The following is a 27,254-nucleotide window of genomic DNA, read 5'->3' as shown; positions in this document are numbered from 1 at the left end:
TCGAAAAATTTAGGGTGAAGATAGCAAGAAGAGCTGCAGATATCTTGCAATTGAGCTCTTCTACTATCAACACTCAATAATAGTCCTGATGATGGATCCCTGTTGGGATTTGAAATGTTGACGGAAAGATGGTTTTTACTGTGGGTTCTAGATATCAACCACAGATAGTCCTGATGATGGATCCCTGTTGGGATTTGAAATGTTGACGGAAAGATGGTTTTTACTGTGGGTTCTAGATATCAACCACAGAAGTCTTAAATCCAGAATCATTTCCCTATGCGGAGGGGATACATGGAGTGAATTACTTGAAAAATTTAGGGTGAAGATAGCAAGAAGAGTTGCAGATATCTTGCAATTGAGATATTCTACTATCAACACTCAATAATAGTCCTAATGATGGATCCCTGTTGGGATTTGAAACGTTGACGGAAAGATGGTTTTTACTGTGGGTTCTAGATATCAACCACAAAAGTCTTAAATCCAAAATCATTTCCCTATGCGGAGGGGATACATGGAGTGAATTGCTCGAAAAATTTAGGGTGAAGATAGTAAGAAGAGTTGCAGATATCTTGCAATTGAGCTCTTCTACTATCAACATTCAATAATAGTCTTGATGATGGATCCCTGTTGGGATTTGAAACGTTGACGGAAAGATGGTTTTTACTGTGGGTTCTAGATATCAACCGCAGAAGTCTTAAATCCAAAATCATTTCCCTATGCGGAGGGGATACATGGAGTGAATTACTCAAAAAATTTAGGGTGAAGATAGCAAGAAGAGCTGCAGATATCTTGCAATTGAGCTCTTCTACTATCAACACTCAATAATAGTCTTGATGATGGATCCCTGTTGGGATTTGAAACGTTGACGGAAAGATGGTTTTTATTGTGGGTTCCTCGGTTACCAAGTTAGAAAACAACATCCTTATCAGTAGAAAAATGCTGCTGGCAATTTAAGGTGCACAGGTAAAGTCACATCCAAGACATAAACTAATTCAAAAGGACTTTTACCAGTAACTTTCTTTTTAGTAATCCTATCTTCCCATAAAGCATCCTTAATTTTACTGTCCCAAGATCGCTTATTATCTCCTACTATCTTCTTGATAATGGTTATAAGATTTTTATTACTTGATTCAACAAGGCCATTACCCTGAGGATAGTAATTAGATGAATGAGATATGACAATGCCATACTTGAAGCAAAAAGTTGACAACTCTAAAGAGCTAAAAGCCTTGGCATGATCAGTAGTGATCTTGGCAGGGACATCAAATCTAGTAATGATATTATTTTCAATGAAGTCCATAATGACCTTTTCAGTGGCATTCTTAGCAGGGATGGCTTCTACCGATTTAGTGAAATAATCAGTTGTAGTTAAAATCCATGAGTAACCATTGTTAGAATTTTCATGAAACTTCCCATTGAAGTCTGGACCCCAATGCTGAAAAGGTGCCTCCACAACCACAGGTTGTAAGGGCAGGGCAACAAACTTCTGTTTCCCAGTGAACAGTTAGCAGGCTTGACAACTTCTAACAAACTTATGCACATCAGAAAAAATCGAAGGCCAATAATAACTAGCTCTCAGAATTTTTTGGGTAGTAGTTCTAGTAGCATAATGACCACCACAAAATCTTGAATGAAACTCAGAAATTAACCTCTTGGACTCAATTTCATCAACACACCTAAGTACTATGCCCTCAAGATTTCTCCATCGAAGGCCATCCTTTATGAGGCAATACTTAGTGGCTTTTAATGTAAGAGCCCTTCTCTTATGAGCAACTAAATGGTCAGGACATGTAAGATTTAATAAGTAATAAATAATATCCTTGTACCATTCATGCTCTCCTAATCTTTGCAGTTCAGGGGAAGATGAATAGTTAAGACAAATCAAACCAAGAGCTTTCTCATTACCTTCGGTCATCATTTCAACCAAGCCTTGACCTTTGACTAACTTTGTAGGTCTAATCTCTAAGTCATATTCTTGGATTTTAGTAACCCACCTAACACGAGTCCCTAAGCAATCAGTTTGAGTTAATATATCTTTAACCACAGACTGTGGGACAAAAGCAATGATTTTGGAATAACTCATGTAAGTCCTGAAATGCTTAAGAGATTTAACTAAGGCATAGGTTTTCTTTTACATGGTAGTGTAATTTAATTCAGAATTTTGAAGTGCTCTACTCATGAAAGCAATAGGCTGCTCGTGACCACCCTTATTTTTCTGTAATAAGACATCCACAATGGTATCTTTAGAAGCGAAAGAGAAAATCATGAAATCCTTTGAATAATCAAGACTAACTAAAACAATAGCGTTGGCAATAGCACCTTTGATTTCTTGAAAAGCCTTTTTGCCATCTTCTTTCCATAAAAAAATTACATCCTTCTTCAGAAGACTTTGAATAGGCTTAGCTACTTCTGCGTAATTTGGAATAAATCTTCTAAGAAAATATGTTTTTCCAAGAAAAGATTGAAGGGATTTAAGGTTATGAGCGAGAGGAATCTTTTGGATTGCCTCAACTCTTTCAGGATCAATCTTGATTCCATCTTTAGAAATGATAGTAATTTCCCTTCAGTTACTCCAAAAACAGAGTTAGCCGAATTTAAGGAAATCCCATACTCTCTACATTTATCAAAAACTTACCTAAGATGACCTATATGACGAATACCATCCTTAGAAAAAATTGTAAGATCATCTTGATAAATTTCGATAATCTTCCCGATTAAACCCTTAAAGGTATAATCCATAGCCCTTTGAAAAGTAGCCCCAACATTGGTTAATCCAAACGACATTCTAATATATTCGAAAGTACCTCATGGTGTGGTGAATGTAGTTTTGTGACGATCCTCTTTCTTAACCTATACCTGATTATATCCAGAAAAACCATCTAGTAATGACATCATTCTAGAACCAGTTACTGTTTGCAACATAGTCTACATGTTGGCAAAGGGTAATTATCCTTTTTACATGCTAGATTAAGGTTTCTAAAATCGACACAAAGTCTAATTGTACCATTCTTTTCCCTAACAATCACCAGGTTGGAACACCATGTTGAATGCCTAGTTTGAGCAATAATTCCTCCTGCAAGCATCTTTGAAAGCTCTTTTTGAACTAAAGGGGCTAACTTAGGATTTATTTGCCTAAGCTTTTGACGAAAGGGTTTAGCATTTTCATCCTTCAAATGGATAGTGTGCTCCATGACATCTTCCCTATAACCTTCTAATTCATTATAAGAAAATGCTAAAACATCCCGATATTCACGAAGTAAATTGGTTAACCTTTTCCTTTATTCGTCATTAGTACCCTTACCAATTTTGAAAATCTTGGGATCACTAGAGGTACCAATGTTTACTTCGATGATATCACTTGGATCCATTTTATTTTCCTCTTTCATCTTTGTGGCATCATGCCGATCAAGTGTTGCTCTAAAGCAACAACATTCCTAAGAGTAGGATTTATAATATCTTCATGATCATCAGATCCATCCTCAGAATCTATTAAAATTTTTCAAACTCATCCAAATTATCAAGAAAAAGAATCACTTGTTTCTCATCATAAAAAAATTGCCAATGCTCTGAATTATCTGGAACAAAGGGTCTAAAAATAACTTCCATTTTTATCTTATCCTTGATCAACTCATTAGATAACTGCAAAGTAGATGCAACTACGACAAGCTCATCCACCAAACTATTCTGCTTTTTTGGGATAACTTCAAGATCTAGGGCATCGAAGTATTCCATAGTATTCCATACAACATTTCGCTAATTCCTTAACCTTTGATTTTTACATGTAATTTTTTTTGAATCTGCATGATAATTAAATCAGAATCTCCCTTGATACCAAGTAACTTAACTCTTAAATCCTTCGCCAACTCAAGAGCCAACAACAAAGCTTCATATTCAGCAACATTGTTGGTTGCTTCAAATTCCAATCTATAGGCAAATTTGAAAACATGACCAAGGGGAGACTTCAATACTATTCCAACACCTTTACCATGCCTAGATGATGCACCGTCAAAATACATGTACCACACTTTATCCTTCAGATCCCCAATCTTTTCATCAACCTTATCATCAGGAAGAACTATGGAATTAGACAGAATAACATAATTCCCAATGTCAGATTATTCTTTAATTATCTCATTATGGAGTATCTTAGGATCTTCAACATGGAATCTTCTTTCGGGCTCTCTGTTAAGTCTTACAAATCCATCACCTCTATGAGAAGGAACCGTAGCATAGGACCAATTCATCTGAGTACTCCCTCCTAGATCAGAGGCCCATTTTCTAGATAAAAGCATACCCCAAGCATCAGGGACATCAACAACAAGAATGTCCACAACAATCATAATGTAAAGGTAAACCGATAAATGAACTTATAAATCCTTGATTAAATCGTGAACCTCAATCTTCTTAGAATCCATGGCACATATATTGTAGTAAGGTCTAGAAACTCTTAAATTAAGCTGTTCCATGACCTTCTTGGCCATGACACAAGCTAATGCACCATAATCCAGCATACAATTATTTAATTATATTCATTAACCATCAAAGTAATGAAGAATGGTTGATGATCCTTGTTATCTGAATCCAAACTTTGCAAATATATAGGAGCATCTTGATACTTAGTTTCAGGTGCCTTTTGTTGAGAGACATTCACTTGAGGAGCTTCAACAACTTTTAGTAACTTAGCTCTTTGAGAAGGAATCTTTACAATCTCGGTGACATGAACCCATATTTTTGCATTATTAAACCAACTTCCCAAATCAATATCCAATCTAGAGTTAAAACTTCGAGGGGGAATTTGATTTCCACTTTGATCCTTATCCCTTCTTTGATAAGTTAAACCCTTGTCTTTAGCAATTTCCATGACTTGCTCTGGAGAAGGCTTTTCACCGAATAATTTAACCATCACATCCTTTTTATGATCAAAATTATTTATACTAAAGGATGATGTGGAGGGCCTAACATCTTGACTATTTTCCTTGGTCTCCATCCAATTTTCTACAGACAAAGAAAACTCTTTACCCACAACATTTATTTGATTACTTGCCCCAAGCATTCCACTATCCATGATCCTTTTAACCGCGGGGCAAGTAGCCTCCTCATGAAGAGCATCACAATCCTGACAATAAGGCGAATCTTCATCGACCAGATTAGTAGATTCAAGCGGATTAGGCGGTCTCTGCTCACTAGATTGGCCTTTTTTCTGCCAAGTATTATTATTTTGATTATTATTATGATTCCTAGGCTGGAAATTCTGCGTTTGAGCTCTTTCCATTTGAACCAACCTAGACTACAAAGTATTTATTTCCTTAGCATGGTTAGAAATTAATTTTGCTTGATTAAGTTCCATGCTTTCCAACTTTTGAAGTAACTTCTGCATAGGATCATCTTCAGATTCCTTAACTTTTTTACCCTTTGGTTCCTTTAGCTTTGTGGAGGCTCTATCAAAGCCCAAAATCTTAGATTTTCCATATGGCTTCTTATCCTTCTCGAGCTCTGCGGCTAAAGCTTGACAATCCTTGTAATCAGGAAGTTTAGCACGTCTTAATTCATAAGAGATATCAGCGTTGAAACATCAATGTTAGGGCTGCTGTTGACTGCTGATTTTGATAGGGTTGTTTTGACTGTGTATTGGGCAAGTGTACTTGATCTATGTACTCTCTCTCTCTGCTGAACTATTGAATAATAATAAGAAGATTTGATCAAAGGATTTTCCCCACATTGGGGTTTTTCCCTGGTATCTACCAAATTTGGTGTTCTCTTGTCATTGGCTTTTTTTTCTGCTTATGTTTTATGTTCTATCTGCATTTACTGTCAATGTGATTAAGTTAATGTTATTGCTAGTAGAAATAATTGGAAATTTTCATTGGGCTATTAAAGGAACATTGAGGTAAATTGTGCTAAGCATAGAACATACCATTGTTATCTAAAATTAACATGGTATCAGACCTCAGGTGAAGACAAAGCCCAAGCAAGAGTGAGGAAAAACAATCACTAAGGGAAGCTGTTGGAACTAGTCCCAATGACGACTACATCTTACTTCAAATCCGAGGACAAGCTTAAGGACAAATCCGACTATCATGCGTGGAAGATGTCTCTAGATTTGACTTTGCAAGAAAATGATGCTATGGACTATGTCAAAGGAAGAGTAGTGGAGCCTCCTTCAAATGCATTCGCCGCTGCACAAACAAAGTACAAGAAAGGTGAGGTTAAAGCTAAGAAAATTATCGTTGATTCTATTCACAAGCCTTCAGTTGCTTATATTTCTGATTTGGAAACATCTAAGGAGATGTATGATAAGATGGTTGGGATGTTCAAAGTAAATAATGCAAATCAAGTTCTCTTTCTCAAGAACATGTTGAAAGAAATCAAGATGGATAGAGGAGAATCCATTCAATCCTACTTCATGAGGATTATCGAAACTAAGAATGATTTCCTATCTATTGGAGAAGTTATTAGTGACAGGGAGCTCACTCTTATTGCACTTGGAGGCATTACAAGAGATTGGGACTGTTTAACACTACCATCCTGAACAACGACAAGATTCCGAGATTTGATTAATTGTTGGTTAGATGCACTCAAGAAGAAATTAGGATGATGGAAAGAGACAAGCCCTCAAATGGAAACAATCCTACAACCTTCTCAAAGGAAGAACAATGCTGGTCCAAGAAGACAAGGTCAAGGGTTCAAGCCGGGATTCAAAGAAGGAAGAAAAGGAAGATGCTTCAACTGCAACAGGGTTGGCCACTTCGCTAGAGAATGTCCTCACAAGAAGGATACTCCAAGAGATGATGACAACAATAACAACAACTACAAAGGCAATGGCAATCAATGGAACAATAGGTGCAACAACAAAGGAAAGAGGAATGCTGCTGTTGCTTGAAATGGGAATGGTCGTCCTCCCAAGAAGTCGAGAAACTCTAGGTATGAAGAAGTTAATGTTGTAGAAAAGAAAAAATAATTTTGTCTTATTTCTGCCCTCACCACTGCCTCTCCTCCAGATACATTGGATCATTGATTAATTGATAGTGGTGCCTCAAGGCACTTCATTGGTTATAAGGAGGCCCTCTCAAACTTGATTGAAAAGAAGACTAATATGGAGATTATACTTGGGGATAATGCCACTTATACCGTGAAAGGAATTGGGACTGTTACTCTTCACTTAAATCGTCAAACCCTTCATCTACAAGAAGTATTGTATGTACCTGATCTGAAAAAGAACCTAGTCTCTATTTCTGCGATGGAAGATAAAGGTTTTGAGGTGACATTCGTTGATGGGAAGGTTTGTGTTTGGAAAAGGAACCCGAGAGATGCATTCACTCTTGGATTCAGGGTTGAAGGTCTCTATCAGGTTGGAGGAAGTCCGTTGGGAGAAATGACTTGCGATACTTCTCTTCAAACCGAATTATGGCACCGAACATTTGCTCACCTTCATTACAAAGCATTATCTGATGCAAGGAAGATGGTCACAGGTCTGCTCGAGTTCAACATAGATCATGAATGAGTTTGTCAAGGTTCTGTAGTTGGAAAACATACAAGGGGACCATTCCCCTTAAGCAAAAGTCAAACTACCGATATTCTTCAATTGGTCCATTCCGATCTATCAGGTATGTTACGTGTAACATCTTTGGGAGGATATTTGTAGTATGTAATTTTTGTAGATGACTTCTCTTGCAAAACATGGATTTATTTCTTAAAGAAGAAGGACGAAGTGTTCAAATGGTTCCGCTCTTTCAAAGCCTTGGTCGAGAATCAAACAAGGAAAAAGATCAAAATATTGAGGACCGATAATGGGACCGAATATGAGTCAAATGAATTCATTGACTATTGTAGTGATGTTGGCATTAAGAGGGAGACCACTATTATATATACTCTTGAACAAAATGGAGTTGCTGAAAGGAAGAATCAAACTATCATAGCAGCCACTCGTGCCATGCTTCATGACCAAGGCCTACTGAAGTTCTTATGGGGGAAGCTGCCAACACCGCTGTGTATGTTCAAATTAGATGTCCGCATCAAGCATTGGACTTCAAGACACCCGTAGAAGTTTTCACCAGTAAGAAACCTGATGTTGATCGTTTTAGAATTTTTGGTTGTCCCATATATTTTCATGTGCCGAAAGTGAAAAGAAACAAGCTAGATGCAAATGGATTGGTGAAATCAATGTTGCATTAATCGTTATCGGGATAATATCGGCGCGAGGAAAAAATCGGAAAAAATCGTTTGGTACAAAAATATTCATTTTTTTTTCAATTTTTTTAATATCTAAACCATCTACAACATAAAATAAATACATTGACACATAAATATGATAAAAGAACTAATATATAAGATGTTTAATATCATTTCTAGTGCTAAAATCACACATAACATTGAATCATGTCTGGAATAGTAAGTCTTGACTCCTGAGTCCCAACTCAGCCTCAAAATATCAACAAAAAATATAATAATGTATCTCATCATGTCAAAATGTCACATACAATAAAATGAAGAAAATAACTAAAGTCTAATCCTATTGATTTCCTCTGCCCCTCTTGCGAGAAAATGCCACAGCTTTCCCTTTCCCTCTAGATGTAGATGCTGGTGCTGGTGGAGTTGGCAGTGGAGTCTACTGTGCTCTAGAAGCTGAAGAACTAGAAGTAGGAGCTAGAGGAGGTAGACCACGTCCTCTACTGGTGGCAGGGGTAGCCCGGGCAGGTGGTGTCACCTGGAAACATTACAATCTCCCAATCCTGAAATCTTGAAAAACTGATAAGTCTGTTGGATTTTGAATGAAATCTAAAATTCTACTTTCTCCATATGAAATCCAATGATGCCGGAACCACTCTCAAACATCTCGAGTCATTTCATGGTAATGTTAAAAATTTAAGTAAAAGGATGAAAATGAAGATTAAGGAAAATGTCACTTTTACTTCAAGAATTTAAATTTAACATTACCATGAATAGCTTATCAATACTAGGGCCTAGACTTGATCATTAAGCTGCCCCACTCAAAAATTATTTGTTTCTTTAAAAAAAATTGCATTTCGAACATTTAGCATCCCTTATAAAACCGCGCTGCCCCGACCCTCGGCGATAAATTGGGGAAAATTGCGATTTTTCCAAATTATCGCGATTTTTTCGAAATTATCGGGTATAAAAAAAATCTGCGATTATTACTCGCGATAATATCGGCTTCAGGAAAAAATCGCGATAAAACGATAATATCGCGATTTTCACAACACTGGTGAAATGGTCAGGACTCAGAACACTTGTTTGTTAATGCTGTGCTAGTGTGTCATAAAGAATACAGCATACCATGCTATAGTATATTGATGTTGGGTTCAATGCTGGAAAAACAAAGTCATAGCTTAGCTAGGCATGTTCTGTTTTATGGAATCACCGTGTCCCCTTTCTCCAAATAGTGTTGAATGAACAAATACAAACATAGGGATATCATATTATATAATATAGGGTGCAATCATTTTTATGACTTAGATTCCACTTAAGACATTTTATTGACAATAGCATACAACTAGCTGAAAAGATCGTTCTGTTGGCCATGGATACATCATAAATTTTTAAAATTTTCCATTGTGTGTTTTTTTACCTTGAATAATAAATTGCCTTTTCCTTGCATTTTCTATTGTGTTGATTTTTCTAAGGCTGTTTATCCCTTTATAGTAGATTTGTTGTTTTGACATTGTTTATGGCTTGCTTATTTGTAGGATAAAGTGCAGGAACTTGAACAAAATGTTTCAGATGTGCAAACTTTCAGGGATAGAGAAATGGTTGGTTTTCATGCTAACTTGGGATCTGCAAATGATCCTGATACAAATGTGCTAAAGCTTAGAGAAGATAATGGAGAGACCTTTTCTGTTACAGCCAGGTTAGAACAGGAACTCTCGAAACGTGATGAACTCATTAAGGTTGGTATTCTCTTCAATTGTATTAGTTTCTTCTTGTTCTTTTTGTAGTTGTCATCAAACTGTAGGCCTGGCCTGCCAGTCAATCATTTTGCTTATGCTGCTAAAAGTTGAAAATGAGACAATCATGAAGCTTTGTGGAACTGCACTGTATTATTGAGGTTTTATTGAATTGGTTTAATGATGTTATTTAATTATACTCTGAAGGAATTCCCCGTGTTTGTTTCTAAATGGATCTATTTTGAATTTTCTTTACATGTTCATTGTCACCTTGGAAGTGAATTTGCTGAAGCTTACAAAAGTTTAGTTTTACTTTTCTCACATTCACGTATAAATAATTTGTGTTAGTATCTTGGCTAGTCTAATAATAAAATCACAAGAACCAGAGAGATAGTTATAGTGGCTAGACTGTACTGCATGCCTCCTTATTCAACTGCAATACTGTGATGCTTAAGTCATGCATTGCCTTTGTAGTAAACTGTTACGGATATAATTTATATAAAAATAATAAAAACGTACACAGTAATAAACATAAATAATGATTAGTTATCTAGTAGTTAATAATGAAGAAGCATGTCTCTAAGGACATGAACATATGTGAAAAGGTACCTGCTTAGGGTATATAAGCAGGCCATCACTCATTTGTATAATCATTCTTATTCATATATTTTAATATATCTTCTTGTTTCTTCAATAGAGATCTTCATATTCCAAGGCTTCTGGAGTATTTAACTTTTGATTATACAAACTTTGTTCATTACATTGGTATCAAAGCATTCCTCTGAGTATACGAACTTTGTTCTTTCCATAAACATTGGCAACACTTTTAAGAAAAACCTTTTTGTCCTGTTCAGGCAAGACAAGCAGTAGACGATCTATCTATTTGCTGTGCATATACATAGGATCGTCTACCTGATGCTATTAAGCACACAGTTGACATTTAATGATGATGAGACAAAAACATTTCTAGGTATAAGTGTATACCTTTTAAATATTATTTACATTGGGTTGTCAACCAATGGTTATAACTGAATAACCGACTGATGATGACCATACATCAATTATCTGTCCGTTCTAATGGAGATAACACGTCAATGTTACAGTTAAATCTTTTTGACTGTAGATTGTCAACTTCTCTATGTCAACCTCGTCATTGATGTTGACGTCACTTATTGATGTCATTGTTGTTTTGATCATCTTGTCAACCCATGGGCTTGGGGATTTGTGGTCACTAATTGCCTCAAACTTCAACAGTTTCCACATCATATTTCGCCAAGGTCACCAGCCACCAAGTCACTAGTGAAGACCTTGCTTTTAGGCTTTTGTCTGCACCCCTCTTGCACTCCCATATGCCATTGACACTAGTTCAACTTGTCAACCATCATTCCATCAGTTCATGCATTTGCAAGATTTGATTAGTATCGCAATGTTTTTGGAAATTTTTTATTGACTTTGCTAAATCACAAATTGGTGAAATTTTTTGCTTAGGCCACTGCACTTTAGTTGTCATAGTGAATTACCATTGCTAGTTTTTCATAATCTCCCTTAACAATATTTGAAACTACATTGCTTCCTTGTTTGCTTCTGAAAAAACCATGTGCTCAACCTTAGTGCTTGAGAAAGTAATGAATTGTTATCTTTTTCCATGCCAACTAATTGCATTGCCATGGAGATTAAATTCATGCCCTATCATTGATTTTCTCTTGTTAATCAGTCAACATCTTGTATCCAACTAGGTTAACAATTTGACCACTACTTTTATTATTTTTCAAACCCTCAATCTCCTTTATACTTGATACCCAAATCCATTAGTGCCTTTTAGGTACATGAAGATCATTATTTGAATGCGAACCAACGATGCAAGCTAGTGTTTATTACGAATCTATTGATCACCCCCACTGCATGACCACTATTTGGTGTCATGCATCATATGATCTGTAAATTGTCGTGGATATTCCACTACACAAATCTTGAATTGCTATTGCAAATATTGCGAGGTTATACTCTACTATGCCACAACTAGTTATGATCAAAATTTATTAGAAGCGTATCTCTCAAAGTATTGAAATGAACTAGGGACATAAGAGAAAAACTACAATCATAATTATAGAGCATACCATTAACACATTGAACACAAGATGTACCCTAGGAAACATCATGTGGGAGAACTCAACAAGAAATTAGGACAGTGACTTCCTCTTTTTTTTTTTTGTCAGCTTAAATTATAAGCTATAGAGAAATATTGTCTCACTATGGACATTGTGGCTTGTGATTCATGTTAGAAATTACGAGTCATGGTAAGTATTTTCATCTTAAAAAGAAATTGAAAAAATTTAAACTTTATTGTTGCCTCGAAAATCTTCAAGTCGTCCTCAATTTAGTTAGGTCATCTGGGCCCCTAAGAGGCACCCATTCGACCCTCTCTTGAAGGCTATATAAAGGAGACTATCTCTCCTCATTGGCTCGTCTGGGCCCCTAAGAGGCACCCATTCGACCCCCTCTTGAAGGCTATATAAAGGGGACTATCTCTCCTCATTGGCACATGAACTTGTCTCATGCATCTCTAATCCAGTGAAATTGCAAGAGGGCCGAAATTTCAAGAGGAGGCCGAAATTACGGAGGGCCGAAATTTCAGGAGGCCGAAATTTTAGGGAGGGCCGATTTTTAAGGAACTTGGCTTTTGACATGACACTTGATCATAATCATGGATACTGGTTTGGCTATTATTCTGTTATGGTTATTTCTCTCTCTCTCTCTCTCTCTCTCTCATAAGGAAAGAATTTCTGGGTTTTCCGCTTGTGGGTTTTGCCCTGGCCTCAAGCCTAATTTCTGTGTCTCTTGTTTCATTGTTACTTTACTGCTCTTTCACGTTTATTAGTTGATGTTTTTCTTATGTATAACTGCCTAAATGATATTGAATTTAATACCATGTGAAACTAGTGTTTAATTGATCATTGAAGTAGTTATATGCTGAAGAAATTCTTAATTCTAGCACATGCCCTAGAAAATCAACATGGTATTAGAGCGGGTTGAAGAAGCATTTTGAAGAGAAGGACGAGTTGACAAGAGTCTGTTCTGGGCATTCGAATCAAGTAAAGTAGCGGTACGAAGAAGTTTCTATGTCTGTTCAAGAAGGCAGAACCTAAAATTAAAGTTGTGACAGAGGAATGCAAGACTGTTATATTCGAACAAACTTCTATGTTGTATTCATGCAAACTATTCTATGGCATGCGAGCTTCTGTATACAAGGTCCGGTGCTATGCAATGCCTATTCTCCATGATATGGAAGCTCTTAAAACATTTCTCCTCTGCGGTGCTGTGGCTTAATGGAATAACCCAAAGGCAATAGACTAACTTGGTAATGAGATGCTCCCTCCTAAATCTGTGGTGTGATGTGATCTGAGGATCATGATCCGAGTCTCTCTCTTCTACTGTAATGACAGGGTATGGATTAGGTCCAAAACTTGTTGCTAGTTTGAAGCTGCAGTTTTTTTATTTTGGGAAGGCCGAGTCCCTGTGATGATAAAGTCTCTATGTACAAATTCTAAAGTAAGTATTTCATGCAATTTAATGTATGGCAATATGATATGTGAGTCTCATACTCTGTTTCCTATCTCTATTGTTTGAAGTGAACGACCTATAGCACCCAGTTTTTGTAGATTTTTGACACCAGTGACATCATTTGCCTAAAATTGCGAACCTGTGATACTTATTCTGGAATTCTCTAGCTTGAGGTTTTGATTTTTGATCACATTATATGACTTTGAACCTATGTGAATCATCTCTGTGATTAAAACTAGGACCGTGGCATATGATCCAAATTTCTGTGGCATCCTAAAGTCTGTAATCTTAAGCTAAAGTTTGATTGAGATCCAGATTGCATTACATCTCCTGTGACCTTCGATCTTCCCTTCTGTGGCATCTGAACTCTGCTAATATTTATGATATCAACATTAACCATCTTGTTCATGATTGCTATAGCATTTGACTCGTGATTTAAGTTCCATGCATCGACTGTTGTTGCAAAAGGATCTCTATGAACAAAATTGGAGAATTGACCTGGTTGTTGGGCTCTGTCTATTTACACGAAAAGGATGTCGCCACTGAAAATTAGGGCAGACCTAATCTGGAAGCAATGAAGTCGGCCATGTCTTCTAAGAAAATCTATTATATATATTTTTACCAATAAACATCACCAGTATTGAAGATAAATGTCTCACTTGATGAGTGCTCGCATGGATATTTGACTTAAATGATGAAATCTATTGCAAAGGCATCATAGCTGCTACATTGACATTTCTTGATTTGAACATTGGAAATAAATTGCAGGAATGTTGAAAGCAAGATTGACATATCATGACCCTAAAGTGTGATCAATTTAAAATTTCTTGAGAAACCTGGGGTCTGGAAAATTGAAATGTTTGTCCTGGGAAGATGAATGCAAGCCTGAGTGAGTCAATATCCCATAAATTAAGGAAGTTGCAAATCCAAGTATAAAAGAATTGAATCTCTGCTTTGGAATTTCCGGAGATTGTGCAAAAGATCTGCTTCATGAATACTGAAAATAAACTTTGTCGTATTCATTGCAAAAACAATGACATTGACATTGTGATCAATATGAAAGAAAGACAGAAATATCTGATAAGATTGCATCATCCAAGTTTTTTAAAGGACTGAATGTCTGTCTGATATTTTGGAAACCGTAGCGACGATGTCTACGGACATAATTCTCATAATGTTGACATTCTAATCATGAATAATAAAGTTGGTCAAGAATGCAAGGGTGAATATTTTGTAAACCCTAGACCAAATTTGAGAAATTGTTAAGGTTTGAATCAAAACCCTTGCTATATAGTGTGCTCTACCTGTCAAGTTAGAATTGGATTAAAAATTGATTGCTTTCACTTAAATAAAGGAACCCTAGTTTCTAGAAAATTTGACATCTTGATGATGAGAACGATTTGTAGGTTGATTGCAAAAAGGCCAAGATCAAGAGGGAGCTGGCAAGTTCTCAAAAGATAAGTATCTTGTACTTTGTTTTATTATTTTTTAAATTGTTACTAATGATGTGGACTCGTTGATGATGATAATGATGGTGTGGACTCGTTGATGATGTGGACTCATGTTGATGATGATATTGATGATGTGGATGCGTTGATGATGATAACGATGATGTGGACTCATTGATGAAAATAAAGATGATGTGGAATCAATGATGATGTGGACTCATTTTGATGATGATATTGATTATGTGGAATCATTGATGATGATAAAGATGATGTGGACTTGTTGATGATGATAAAGATGACATGGACAAGGTTGACTAGATCTAAGAAGGCTAAGAGCAGGAGGGAGGTAATACACTCTGTAAAGATAAGTATTATCTTGATTGTTTCATTATGAGTCTCTTCGCTTGCTTGGTTGTTCTTGTTCTTCCATAGCCTCCTAATGAGGATTGCAGGTACATAATGAAGATTACCAAGGTATGGCAATCATTGGAAATGATGGAAGAACAATATGACAAGAAGACTCGTGAAGAGGGAGCAAACAAGATCAACCTCATTGAAGCACGTTTCTATGAAGATGGCTAGAAGTTTTGAAGGCTGAAGTTGATCTAGATATGCTGAAGACGAGCTTGTGACTTTTTTGCTATGTAGAGGACTTTTGTGTAAGAGGAAGTTGTTTTTGTAAAGGCACGAGGTTGGTGATATCTTTGGCACTATGGATTGCGAGTCCATTGACATCTTTTTGATGAATGATTTGAGGAAGATGCAAGACTCTGATGTTAATCCTTTGATGGGTTCGTTGATCTATCTGCTAATGTTTGTTTCTGCTAAAGCCACTTGTTATATGCGGGATTCGACTATGGATATTGGTATTTGCTTTTGTGAGAAGCCACTTATTGTCTGCTGGATTCCACTATGGTTGTTGATGCTTTCTTCTATGAGAAGCTGTTTATTATCTGCTAGTCTCGACTATGGATACTGATATTTGCTTTTGTGAGAAGCCACTTATTATATGCTAGATTCGACTATGGATACTGATATTCGCCTCTATGAGAGGCCACTTATTATTTGCTGGATTCGACTATGGATACTGATATTTGCTTCTGTCAGAAGCCACTTATTGTTTGATGGACTTTATTATGGTTGCCGATGATTGCTTCTGTGAGAAGCCATTGCTGAAGTCTATTATTGTTTGCTGATAGATGCTAATGTTTTCTTTTGAGAGAAGCGTCGATTGAAGCTGAATGAACAACTAAATGTTGCTGTTTGCTGAAATATTTGATAAAGTACTAAGATCTACCATGGCTACGTTTATGATGTTGAGTTCGTTGCTGATGTGTATGTGAAGAACTTGTAATGGATGAGAATACCTTTGGAGAGGGAGCATTGATTACATAACATATTAAATCTTCCTTAGGCTACGGTTGTGAGACCAATGGATTGGTCGTGAAGATTGTGACTCCCGTAGGCTGTGCGCTGTGAGACCTTGTGGTCCGCGAGATGTATTGATTTGATGATTCCTATTGAAGGTTGTGTGCTGTGAGACCTTGTGGTCTGAGTGATGTATTGATTTGATGATTCCTCCTGTAGGATGTGTGTTGTGAGACCTTATGGTCTGGGATATGTATTTATTTGATGATTCCTCTCGTAGGCTGTGTGTTGTGAGACCTTGTGGTTCGGGAGATGCATTGATACCTCCCTTAGGCTATGTATGTGTTGTGAGACCTTTTGGTCAGGGAGATGCATTGAGATGAGTTTGATGCTATGTATCTTTCCTTATGATGAGACCGATGATCTCTTCCTTAGGCTCTGGGTTGTGAGACCTATGATTGGTCGGGAAGATTGATCTTGAGAGAGAGAATGAAAAGTTACCTGCTTGGCTAAGAGGGAGTGTTGGAAATTATGGTAGTTATGGTTAGTATTTTCATCTTGAAAAGAAATTGAGAATTTTAATTTTTATTGTTGCCTCCTAAATCTTCAAAGTCGGCCTCATTTTGGTTAGGTCGGCTGGGCCCCTAAGAGGCACCCATTCAACCCCCTCTTGAAGGCTATGTAAATGAGACTATCTCTCCTCATTAGCACGTGAACTTGTCTCATGTATCTTTGATCTAGCGAAATTACAGGAGGGCCAAAATTTGAAGAGGACGCTGAATTTACAGGAGGAGGCCGAAATTCTAGGGAGGGCCGATTTTTCAAGAACTTGGTTTTTGACATGGCAGTTGATCATAATCATGGTTACTGGTTTGGCTATTATCTTGTTATGGTTATTTTTGTTGTATTGATGAATCTATAAGTCTCTCTCTCTCATAAGGAAAACATTTTTGGGTTTTCCTCTGTGGGTTTTGCCCTGGCCTCAGGCCTAATTTTTGTGTCTCTTGTCTCATTGTTTTATGGTTACTTTACTGCTCTTTCATGTTTATTAGTTGATGTTTTTCTTCTGTATAACTGCCTAAATGATATTGAATTTAATACCATGTGAAACTAATGTTTAATTGATCATTGAAGTAGTTATCTGTTGAAGAAAAAATTAATTCTAGCATGTGCCCTAGAAAATCAACATGGCATTAGAGTGGGTTGAAAAAGCAGTTTGAAGAGAAGGACGAGTTGACAAGAGTCTGTTTTGGGCATTCAAATCAAATAAAGAAGTAATTCGAAAAGTCTCTATGTCTGTTCATGAAGGTTGAACCTAAAATTAAAGTTGTGACAGAGGTATGCAAGACTGTTATATTCGAACTAACTTCTCTGTTGCATCCATGCAAACTATTTTATGGCATGCGAGCTTCTATATACAAGATTCGGTGGTATGCAAGGCCTATTCTCCATGATATGGAAGCTCTTAACACATTTCTCCTCTGCGATCTTGCGATGTAATGGAATAACCCGACGACAGTAAACTGACTTGGTAATAAGATGCACCCTCCTAACTCTGTGGTGTGATATGATCTGAGGATCATGATCTGAGTCTCTCTCTTCTTCTATAATGGCAAGGTATGGATTAGGTCCAAAACTTGTTGCTAGGCTAAAGCTGAAGTTTTTTATTTTTTGGAAGGATAGAGTCTCTGTGATGCTAAAGTCTGCATGTACAATGTAAAATAAGCATTTCGTGCGAGTTTATAAGGGCAATATGTTATGGAAGCCTTATACTTTGTTTCCTATCTCTATTGTTCAAATGACCTATAGCACCTAGTTTGTGCAGATTTTTGACACGAGTGACATCAATTGTCTAAAATTGCGAGCTTGTGATACTTATACTGGAATTCTGAAGCTTGAGGTTTTGATTTTGGATCACATTATATGACTTTGGACCTATTCGAATCATCTTCGTGACTAAAAACAAGACTGTGGCATACAATCCAAATTTCTATGGCATCGAAAGTTTGTAATCTTAAGCGAAAGTTTGATTGAGATCCAAGTTGCATTACCTCTCTTGTGACCTTTGATCTTCCCTTCTTGGCATCTGAACTCTGCTAATATTTATGATATCAACATTAACCGTCTTGTTCTTGACTGTTATTACATTTGACTCTTGTTTTAAGTTCCATTCATCGACTTTTTGTTGCAAAATGATCTCTAGGAATGAAATTGGAGAATTGATCTGGTTGTTGGGCTCTATCTATTCATAAGAAAAGGACGTCACCACTGAAAAATAGGGCCGACCTAATCAGGAAGTAATGAAGCCGACCATGCCTTATAAGAAAATCTATATTATATATTTTTACCAATAAACATTACCTGTATTGAAGACAAATGTCTCTCTTGATGATTGCTCGCATGGGTATTTGACTTGAATGATGAAATCTATTACCAAGGCATCATAGTTGTTACATTGACATTCCTTGATTTGAATGTTGGAAATAAATTGCAGGAATGTCAAAAGCAAGATTGACATATCATGATCCTAAAGTGTGATCAATTTAAAATTTCTTGAGAAACCTGGAGTCTAGAAAATTGAAATGTTTGTCCTAAGAAGATGGATGCAAGCCTAAGTGAGTCAATATCCCATTAATTAAGGAAGTTGCAAATATGTGTAAAAGAATTGAATCTCTACTTTGGAATTTCCAGAGATTGTTTAAAAGATCTGCTTCAAATCCTATATAGCTATATGCTGTCATGAATATTGAAAATAAGCTTTGTCCTATTCATTGCAAAAACAATGACATTGATATTGTAATCTATATGAAATAAAGGAAGAAATATTAAGAGGACAAAGTTCCCTAAAATCTGATAAGATTGCATCATCTAAGTTTCTTGAAGTATTGAATGTCTGTCTGATATTTTGGAAACCCTAGTGACGATGTCTATGGACAAATCTTTCATAATGCTAACATTCTAATCAAGAATAATAAAGTTGGTCAAGAATGCATAGGTGAATATTTTGTAAACCCTATACCAAAATTTGAGAAATTATTAAGGTTTGAAATCAAAACCCTTGCTATACAGTGTGCTGTCCCTATCAAGTTAGAACTGGATTAAAAATTGATTGCTTCTGCTTAAATAAAGAAACCCTAGTTTTTAGAAAATTTGACATCTTAATGATGAGAATGATTTGTATGTTGATTGCAAAAAGGCTAAGATCAAGAGGGAGCTAACAATTTCTCAAATGATAAGTATCTTGTACTTTGTTTTGTTATTTTTTAAATTGTTACTAATGAAGTGGACTCGTTGATGATGATAGTGATGATGTGGACTCGTTGATGATGATAGTGATGATGTGGACTCATGTTGATGATGATAAAGATGATGTGGACTTATGTTGATGATGTGGACTCGTTGATGATGATAAAGACGATTTGGACTTATTGATGATGATAAAGATGATGTGAACTCTCTAATGATGATATTGGTGATGTGGACTCATGTTGATGATGATATTGATGATGTGGACTCATGTTGATGATGATATTGTTGATGTGGACTCATTGATGATGATACAGGGGATGTGGAGAATGTTGACTAGATCTGAGAAGGCTATGATCAGGAGGGAGCTAATACACTCTCTAAATATAAGTATTATCTTAATTGTTTGTATTCATTGTTTCGTTATGAGTCTCTTGGCTTGCTTGGTTGTTCTTGTTCTTCCATGGCCTCCTAGTGAGGATTGCAGGCACATAATGAAGATTGCCAATGTATGGAAATCATTGGAAGTGTTGGAAGAACAATATGACAAGAAGGCTTGTGATAGGCATTGTACTCAAAAGGAGCAAACAAGATTTGCCTGATTGAAGCACGTTTTTATGAAGATGGCTTGAAGTTTTGAAGATTAATGTTGATCTAGATATGTTGAAGATGAGCCTGTGACTATTTTGCCATGTAGAGGACTTCTGTGTAAGAGGAAGTTGTTTTTGTAATGGCATGAGCCTGGTGATATCTTTGGCACTATGGATTGCGAGTCCATCGACATCTCCCTCATGAATGATTTGAAGAGGCTACAAGACTTTGATGTTAATTCTCTGATGGGTTAGTTGATCTATATGCTAATGTTTGTTTTTGTTGAAGCCACTTGTTATCTGCTGGATTCGACTATGGATATTGATATTTACTTCTGTGAGAAGCCTCTTATTGTCTGTTTTATTCTACTATGGTTGTTGATCCCTGCTTCTGTGAGAAGTAGCTTATTATCTGTTGGATTCGAGTATCGATATTGATATTCAGTTTTGTGAGAAGGCTCTTATTATTTGTTGGATTCAACTATGGATATTGATATTTGTCTTTGTGAGAAACCACTTATTATCTGCTAGATTCAATTATGGGTACTGATATTCTCTTTTGTGAGAAGCCAATTATTGTCTATTGGAGTTTACTTTGGTTGTCGATGATTGCTTCTGTGACAAGCCCATGCTGAAGTCTATTATTGTTTGTTGATAGATGTTGATGTTTGATTTTGAGAGAAGCCTCAACTGAAGTTGAATGAACTACTAAATGCCCTTGTTTGTTGAAATGTTTGATAAAGTACTGAGATCCACCATGGCTACATTTCTGATGTTGAGCTGGTTACTGATGTTTATGTGAAGAAACTGGAACGACTGAGAATCCTGTTGGAGAGGAAGCATTGATTACATAACATCTTAAATCTTCCTTAAGTTACAACTGTGAGACCAATGAATTGGTCGGGAAGATTGTCACTCCCGTAGGCTGTGCGCTGTGAGATCCTTTGGTCCGCGATATGTATTGATTTGATGATTCCTCCCATAGGTTGTGTGCTGTAAGACCTTGTGGTCAGAGAGATGTATTGATTTGATGATTCCACCTGTAGGCTGTGTGCTGTGAGACCTTGTGGTCTGGGAGATGTATTGATTTGATGATTCCTCCCATAGGCTGTGTGCTATGAGATCTTGTGGTCCAGGAGATGCATTGATACCTCCCTTAGGCTGTGTGCTGTGAGACCTTGTGGTCGGGGAGATGCATTGAGATGAGTTGGATACCATGTATCTTTCCTTATGATGAGACTGGTGATGTTCCTTAGGCTGTGGGCTGTGAGACCTATGATTGGTCGGGAAGATTGATCTTCAGAGAGAAAGAATGAAAAATACCTCCTTGGCTAAGAGGGAGTGTTGGAAATTATGGTAGTGATCAGTATTTTCATCTTGAAAAGAAATTGAAAAACTTAAATTTTATTTTTGCCTCCAAAATCTTCAAAGTCGGCCTTAATTTAGTTAGGTTGGATGGTCCCTTAAGAGGTACCCATTTGACCCCCTCTTGAAGGCTATATAAAGGAGACTATCTCTCTTGATTAGCACATGAACTTCTCTCATGCATCTTTGAGCCAACAAAATTATAGGATGGCCGAAATTTCAGGAGCAGGCGGAAATTCTAGCGAGGGCCGAAATTTCAGGAACATGGTTTTTGATATGGCACTTGATCATAATCTCGGTTAGTGATTTGACTATTATCTTGTTATGGTTATTTTTGTTGTATTGAAGAATCTAGAGCTCTCTCTCTCTCTCTCACATAAGGAAAGCATTTCTGGGTTTTCCCCTTGTGGGTTTTGCCCTGGCCTTAGGCCTAATTTCTATGTCTTCTGTTTTATTATTTCATGGTTATTTTATTGCTCTTACTTTACTGCTCTTTCATGTTTATTAGTTGATGTTTTTCTTATGTAAACTTCCTAAATAATATTGGATTTAATACCATGTGAAATAATGTTTAATTGATCATTGAAGTAGTTATCCGTTGAAGAAAAAACTTTATTCTAGCACGTGCCCTAAAAAATCAACAATTCATTGCCACAAGGTTTCCTTATTCCATTTGCTTCTTTGATATCCCACTCTGCTTTGTTGAGCATTGGAACACTAAGTTATTAGAATAGGAACAAAACCCTTTCTGTCTTTATGGCTCAGTTTTTAACATGTCTTAATAGTTGTTAGGTTTAGGGTTAGGGTTTTTGCATATTCCAACTCTCAATCACATTTAGGATTTTGGAGCCTTTATAATCTTCTTAAAATTTTACATATTACTAGGTCTAGTTATGTGAGTAATGAGAGCTAATGTGGCATCCACTTCATATTGTGGTGGCCAAAGAATAAGGAGGCATATTTCATCATAAATTTTTTGATTGAGGCACTCTTTGGACCATTGGAAAACTCTCATTGAGTAGAACAACTTTAAGGGGTTACGAACTTTGTTCGCAAGATTTTAACCCTAGATCATTTAATGCCTATAATAGGCTTTGGAAGTTTCAAGAAGACATCATGAAATCAAGAAAAACCCCTAAAATGGGTCTAACAAGGCCATGACTCTGATTTTCCACCCCAAAAGTTTTAGGATGGATAAAAATATATATTGTTACGAATTTTGGAGAATCATACTTTCATTTTTATTTTGATAAAGAACTTTATCCATTTGTGCCATCTCATCATCAATCTTTGAATCCATTTCCTTCAAAAAAGTGTAAAATTTCTTGATATATGTTAAAATGGGCTCTTCATCATTCATCCTAAATCATTCAAGAAAATTATTCGGGCACCCCTCTTGGCTTTGAATGAGGCTATAGTTTAACATAGTTAGTTAAATACCCAAGTAGTAGTAAAACTCACCCAAATCCTTTATTCAAGGGAGGTAATTGAAGATTTATCAAGTGGATAGAGAGGGATTTAGAGGTCACATATGCGGAGAGCTCTTGTAGTGAGTTGTTGGATTTGAATTCATCAATGTGCAAAATTGCAAATTGATTGGTGCCAAGTAGATTGGTTTGTGAGAAGGAAATTCCATTTGGTAGAGTTATCTAATGCTACGTGCATTGGTATGATTGATTATATGGAGGAGTAGAAACCATCACTAGTGTTGCAAAATTCGCTTGTTTATACATCATATTTTTTGGCAATGTGATTTATCACTAATGTGGCGATTTTTTGGTATGTTCAGGACAATGCAACAAATCATTATGCAAAATTAGGGACATCACATTATTTAGTATATATTGCACCATGATAGGAAAAAGTTGTTGATGCCATGAAACAAGTGGCTATAGAAACCTGAAAGTGGATTTTTCGGGTTATTTTTTATGTAGCAATCAAGGATTGAGAACAAAGGAATTTATCGTCTGTGGTTGATGTGAGGAGAGCCAAATAAGTATTCTCGTTGCCATCGAATAAATATCTACCTTACAATCAAGTACACAACTAATTGTAGGTCAATCATTAGTCAGTAGGTCAATGGTGCATGAACAAGAGGTTCAAGATGTCATTCTACATTGAATGCACAATGTATTTATGAACTAGGTTGTTAGCTAGGTGTTACATTTGAATAGTCAATTGATGGCGACTTTGCACCAATCACTAACTAAATCCGTGTGCTCTCCTACCATGTTGATCACTATGCCACAAATTAATTCGATTCTTGTTGGTGTCAACTTCTTTTATTGGTGTTCATGTCAATTGTTCCATCTCATTGAAACATGAACTTGTTATTTGTGAATGTTTTCTCCAACATGAATAATTAAAACAACTTTGGTCCTTGATCCATGACTTTGTCATTGTGTTCGGTGTTGGAAAATGTGTGGAGACAAATAAATAACATTCTAACCATATATCTCCCAAGTAAGTTGTATTCTTGACTTGATAGTTGTTAGGGTGTGTGTGTGCCCAATAAAATGGCGAATTAAGGGGATGTAAGTTGTGACACTATCATATGATGCACATTTAGGCTCTTGGATGTTACTTTATGATTAGTGTTAGTTAATGTTGCACTTATCTCCAATTTCCCTTGACATTTCGATTTTCCCTCGAGTTCTTCAAGTTGTTGATTTTTCAGATATTTTTAGAATTCTCAAGGTCTACATTTATTCTTATTGGTGTTTTTTGATAATTGCTAATATTCTCCCCAATATTTCCAACAAGTTTATTTCTAGACCCTCGACGATATATTCACTAAACCAATCCCTACAATAATGGTCTAGGGGACAAACTTGCTTGTTGATTGCATGGCTTAGAGTGCAAATGATCTTTTTCTTTTCCCTGGGTTGTAAAATGATGGCCAAGGCACCATACACCAAAGGAAATAATGGATGTGGCCAACCATTAGAAGCCAATTATCAAGATATTAAAGGTCTAGGTTTATTCTTATTGGTGTTTTTCGATAATTGCTAATATTCTCCCCAATATTTCCAACAAGTTTCTTTCTAGACCCTCGATGACATATTCACTAAAGCAATCCCTACAATAATTGTCTAGTGGACAAACTTGCTTGTTGATTGCATGGCATTGTTGGCCTTACCTTCATTTTTAGAGTGCAAATGATCTTTTTCTTGTCCTTGGGTTGTGAAATGATGGCCAAGGGACCATACACCAAAGGCAATAATGGGTGTGGCCAACCATTAGAAGCCAATTATCAAGATATTAACACAAGGCATTAAATTCGTAGCTTGAAGACCAAAGCTCATGAATTTGTAACAACAAACATGCTTCTCCCTCCTTTTGTCAATTAACCTTAATTGGCCCAAAGTCTAATATGATGAAGTTTGAACCATCTAGGTGATCTAATTGCATATTGTATAAAACTTTATTTGCTAATTTCCTCATGCCTAATTTCTTTTCTATTCATCGCTTTTGTCGTAGAGGCATGTCTTCATGAAAGTTATAGCATATAAGCATTCTACATTGTCTTAGTATCAAGTTGAAATCATGGTTGGTGATCCATGTTTAAATGCTTCACGTGCTAGTTGTTTGTCTCATTTTAATGTGAAGCGTTTTATTGAATCTCCCATTTTTAGTTGCGAGTCCTGACAACTATTTGTATTGATGGTCAATGTTTTATATATAAGTTAACATGTTATACATGTTCTATGTCTATATATTGTTTTTCATTTTTATGTGGAAATGTGATTATTTGATGTTGTTATTACTTTAAATTCAAGAAAAATTGAAAAATTGAATTTATTTTGTACTTTTTGAAGTTTGTTGATTTTTTCCTTGATGTTTATGTCGTCTTGAGTTTAAGATCCTCAATTATTTCTTTCTTCGATGTGTATCGTAGGAACTTTAGCACAATAGCTCTAGAGGTGGTATGGATGGTTCTTCATAGACAAAGTAAACCAAATTCATTAATATAGCCCTATAAAATTAGAGTTATTGCTCGTTAGATAAAAATATGCTTTGAAGTTTGGATTAGTGCTCAATAAATTAATGCATCAATTTATATTTATCAACAAGGTTGACACAAACGAAATATTTTTTGGTGGATGTGCATTTGTTTGAGTTTGTTTATCAAATGGATGTAGATAAGGTATAGATCAAGCGAGGGGGAAAAATAGAGAATGATGCTTTTAATTAGTGAATATAGGTCAAGGATTTTTTCATTTATTGGAGATGATAATTGTATTTAAAGTGTTCTTATTGTCATCTTGAATGTAGTTCAAGGGTGGTAGACCATAAAATTTGTCTATTGTGGGAGGTGAGCAACTCTCAATACAATTGTGCCCTTGCCCATGGGGTCAAATATAATAGAAGCTATGCATTATGGATTTCTTAGAAAGTACACGTATTGGTTTATTAAATGCTTGTTTGATCATGGTGAAAATTAATTCAAATATAAGTGGAAGTCTTGTTTTTCTAGATTGAAGACTTTTTTATTAGTGATGGTCCCTTAAATGGATAAGGGATTTAGGGGAAGGGCAAGGTTCTTGATAAGATCTAAATATATATAAGGACCATGGATTTTATTTGTTTCTCTTTCTCATTAAATAAAGGTACATGTCTTGATTTATTGAATGCTTATTTAATCACTAGTGAAACATGTTAGGTTTTTAGGGTTACATCAAAAGTGTTTTCACCTTGCTAATAGAGAACCATGTCTCCTAGCCCCTTTGGAATGCTTCATGGACATATAGATGACTTTGTTTGGGTGGATTTCTAACCTTCGTTAAAGTGTTGGCCTGACACCCTTACTTAGGAGATTGTTAACTTGATTGGCATGTTGGCTATCTCATTGAGTGTGACACAATTGGGGAGTTGGTTGCTCAATCAGTGGAGGTGTATGCCTAGGAGGGCACTTGGCCCTTGGAACTTAGGAACATGTGATGTGTTTGGACACTTGAGTTGAGCATAATAATTAATGGAGGTTTGAGGAGCATTGGAGCTTATTGACCATGTTGATAGACATGAGAGTAGCATTGGGAACATTAGAGGGCATGTGGCACATGATTCGAGGAGTGCCTTGCATGAGGACACTTCGATAGAGAGTTGTTGTGGAAGAGGGAGTGTTGGACTAACACCTTGTTGGAGTATATGCCATCTTGGAGGAGGGGTGTTGAGCCCAAGATCATGACTTGGAGGGTGTTTCACATTGGGGGTTGGATAAATCATAGTTTGACATGTGCATCCTTTTATAATAGATGGTTTCATGTGGGTTGCCTTGTTGGTTATTTGGATGGACACATGTCCTTAGTTTATGTTAGCCTCCCTCTCCTAGTTTTATATATAAGGGAAGAGAGACCTCTTGTATTCCTTCGTCATTTTTATGCTTTTAGTTTTACTTGTTTTGGAGACGTTAAGGCCCATGGGGAAACCCTAGTAGCAAGACGCTAGGGATCATGAAGTGACCCTAGGAGAAGATAAGGGGAAAAGGAGATGTCTTGGATGTTCTTGGAGATATTACTCGTGTGATGTTAGGGTCTTCTTTTGCGATGATAAGGGTCTATGCTATACATGTAAACCCTAGAGTAGAACATGATGTTGAAGATGATGATGGTTTGTGGTTTTTATTGTAGCACCATGGTTTCTACCCTAGTAGAAGGCATGCAAAGTAGAGATAATGCCTTGCATGGTTTTGGAGCTTTGTTCTAATTGGACATACGGTAGGGTTAGAGCATGGAGTTCCTGTATTCTTGATGATCCATGCAGGTCTTGATTCT

At 36.4% G+C, this 27,254-nt stretch overlaps 1 protein-coding gene across 2 annotated transcripts in view; it reads left to right on the top strand.

The window, feature by feature from the left end:
• Positions 1-27,254, top strand: part of LOC149262413 (kinesin-like protein KIN-14L) — a 310,043-nt gene that overhangs the window by 94,054 nt on the left and 188,735 nt on the right. For both annotated transcript variants that reach the window (XM_089424447.1, XM_089424441.1), the window contains exon 10: positions 9,705-9,905. In XM_089424447.1, coding sequence (XP_089280573.1) covers positions 9,705-9,905 — 201 coding nt within the window. The remainder of the gene's footprint in view (positions 1-9,704; positions 9,906-27,254) is intronic.

This window comes from Pinus tabuliformis, chromosome 6 (genome assembly GCF_031772625.1).
Source record: "Pinus tabuliformis cultivar Carrire ecotype Pingquan chromosome 6, CPIR1, whole genome shotgun sequence".
In the NCBI taxonomy this organism is placed as follows: domain Eukaryota; kingdom Viridiplantae; phylum Streptophyta; class Pinopsida; order Pinales; family Pinaceae; genus Pinus; species Pinus tabuliformis.
Note: the sequence above shows the minus strand (reverse complement) of the source record. Positions and strands in the feature narration are given on the sequence as shown.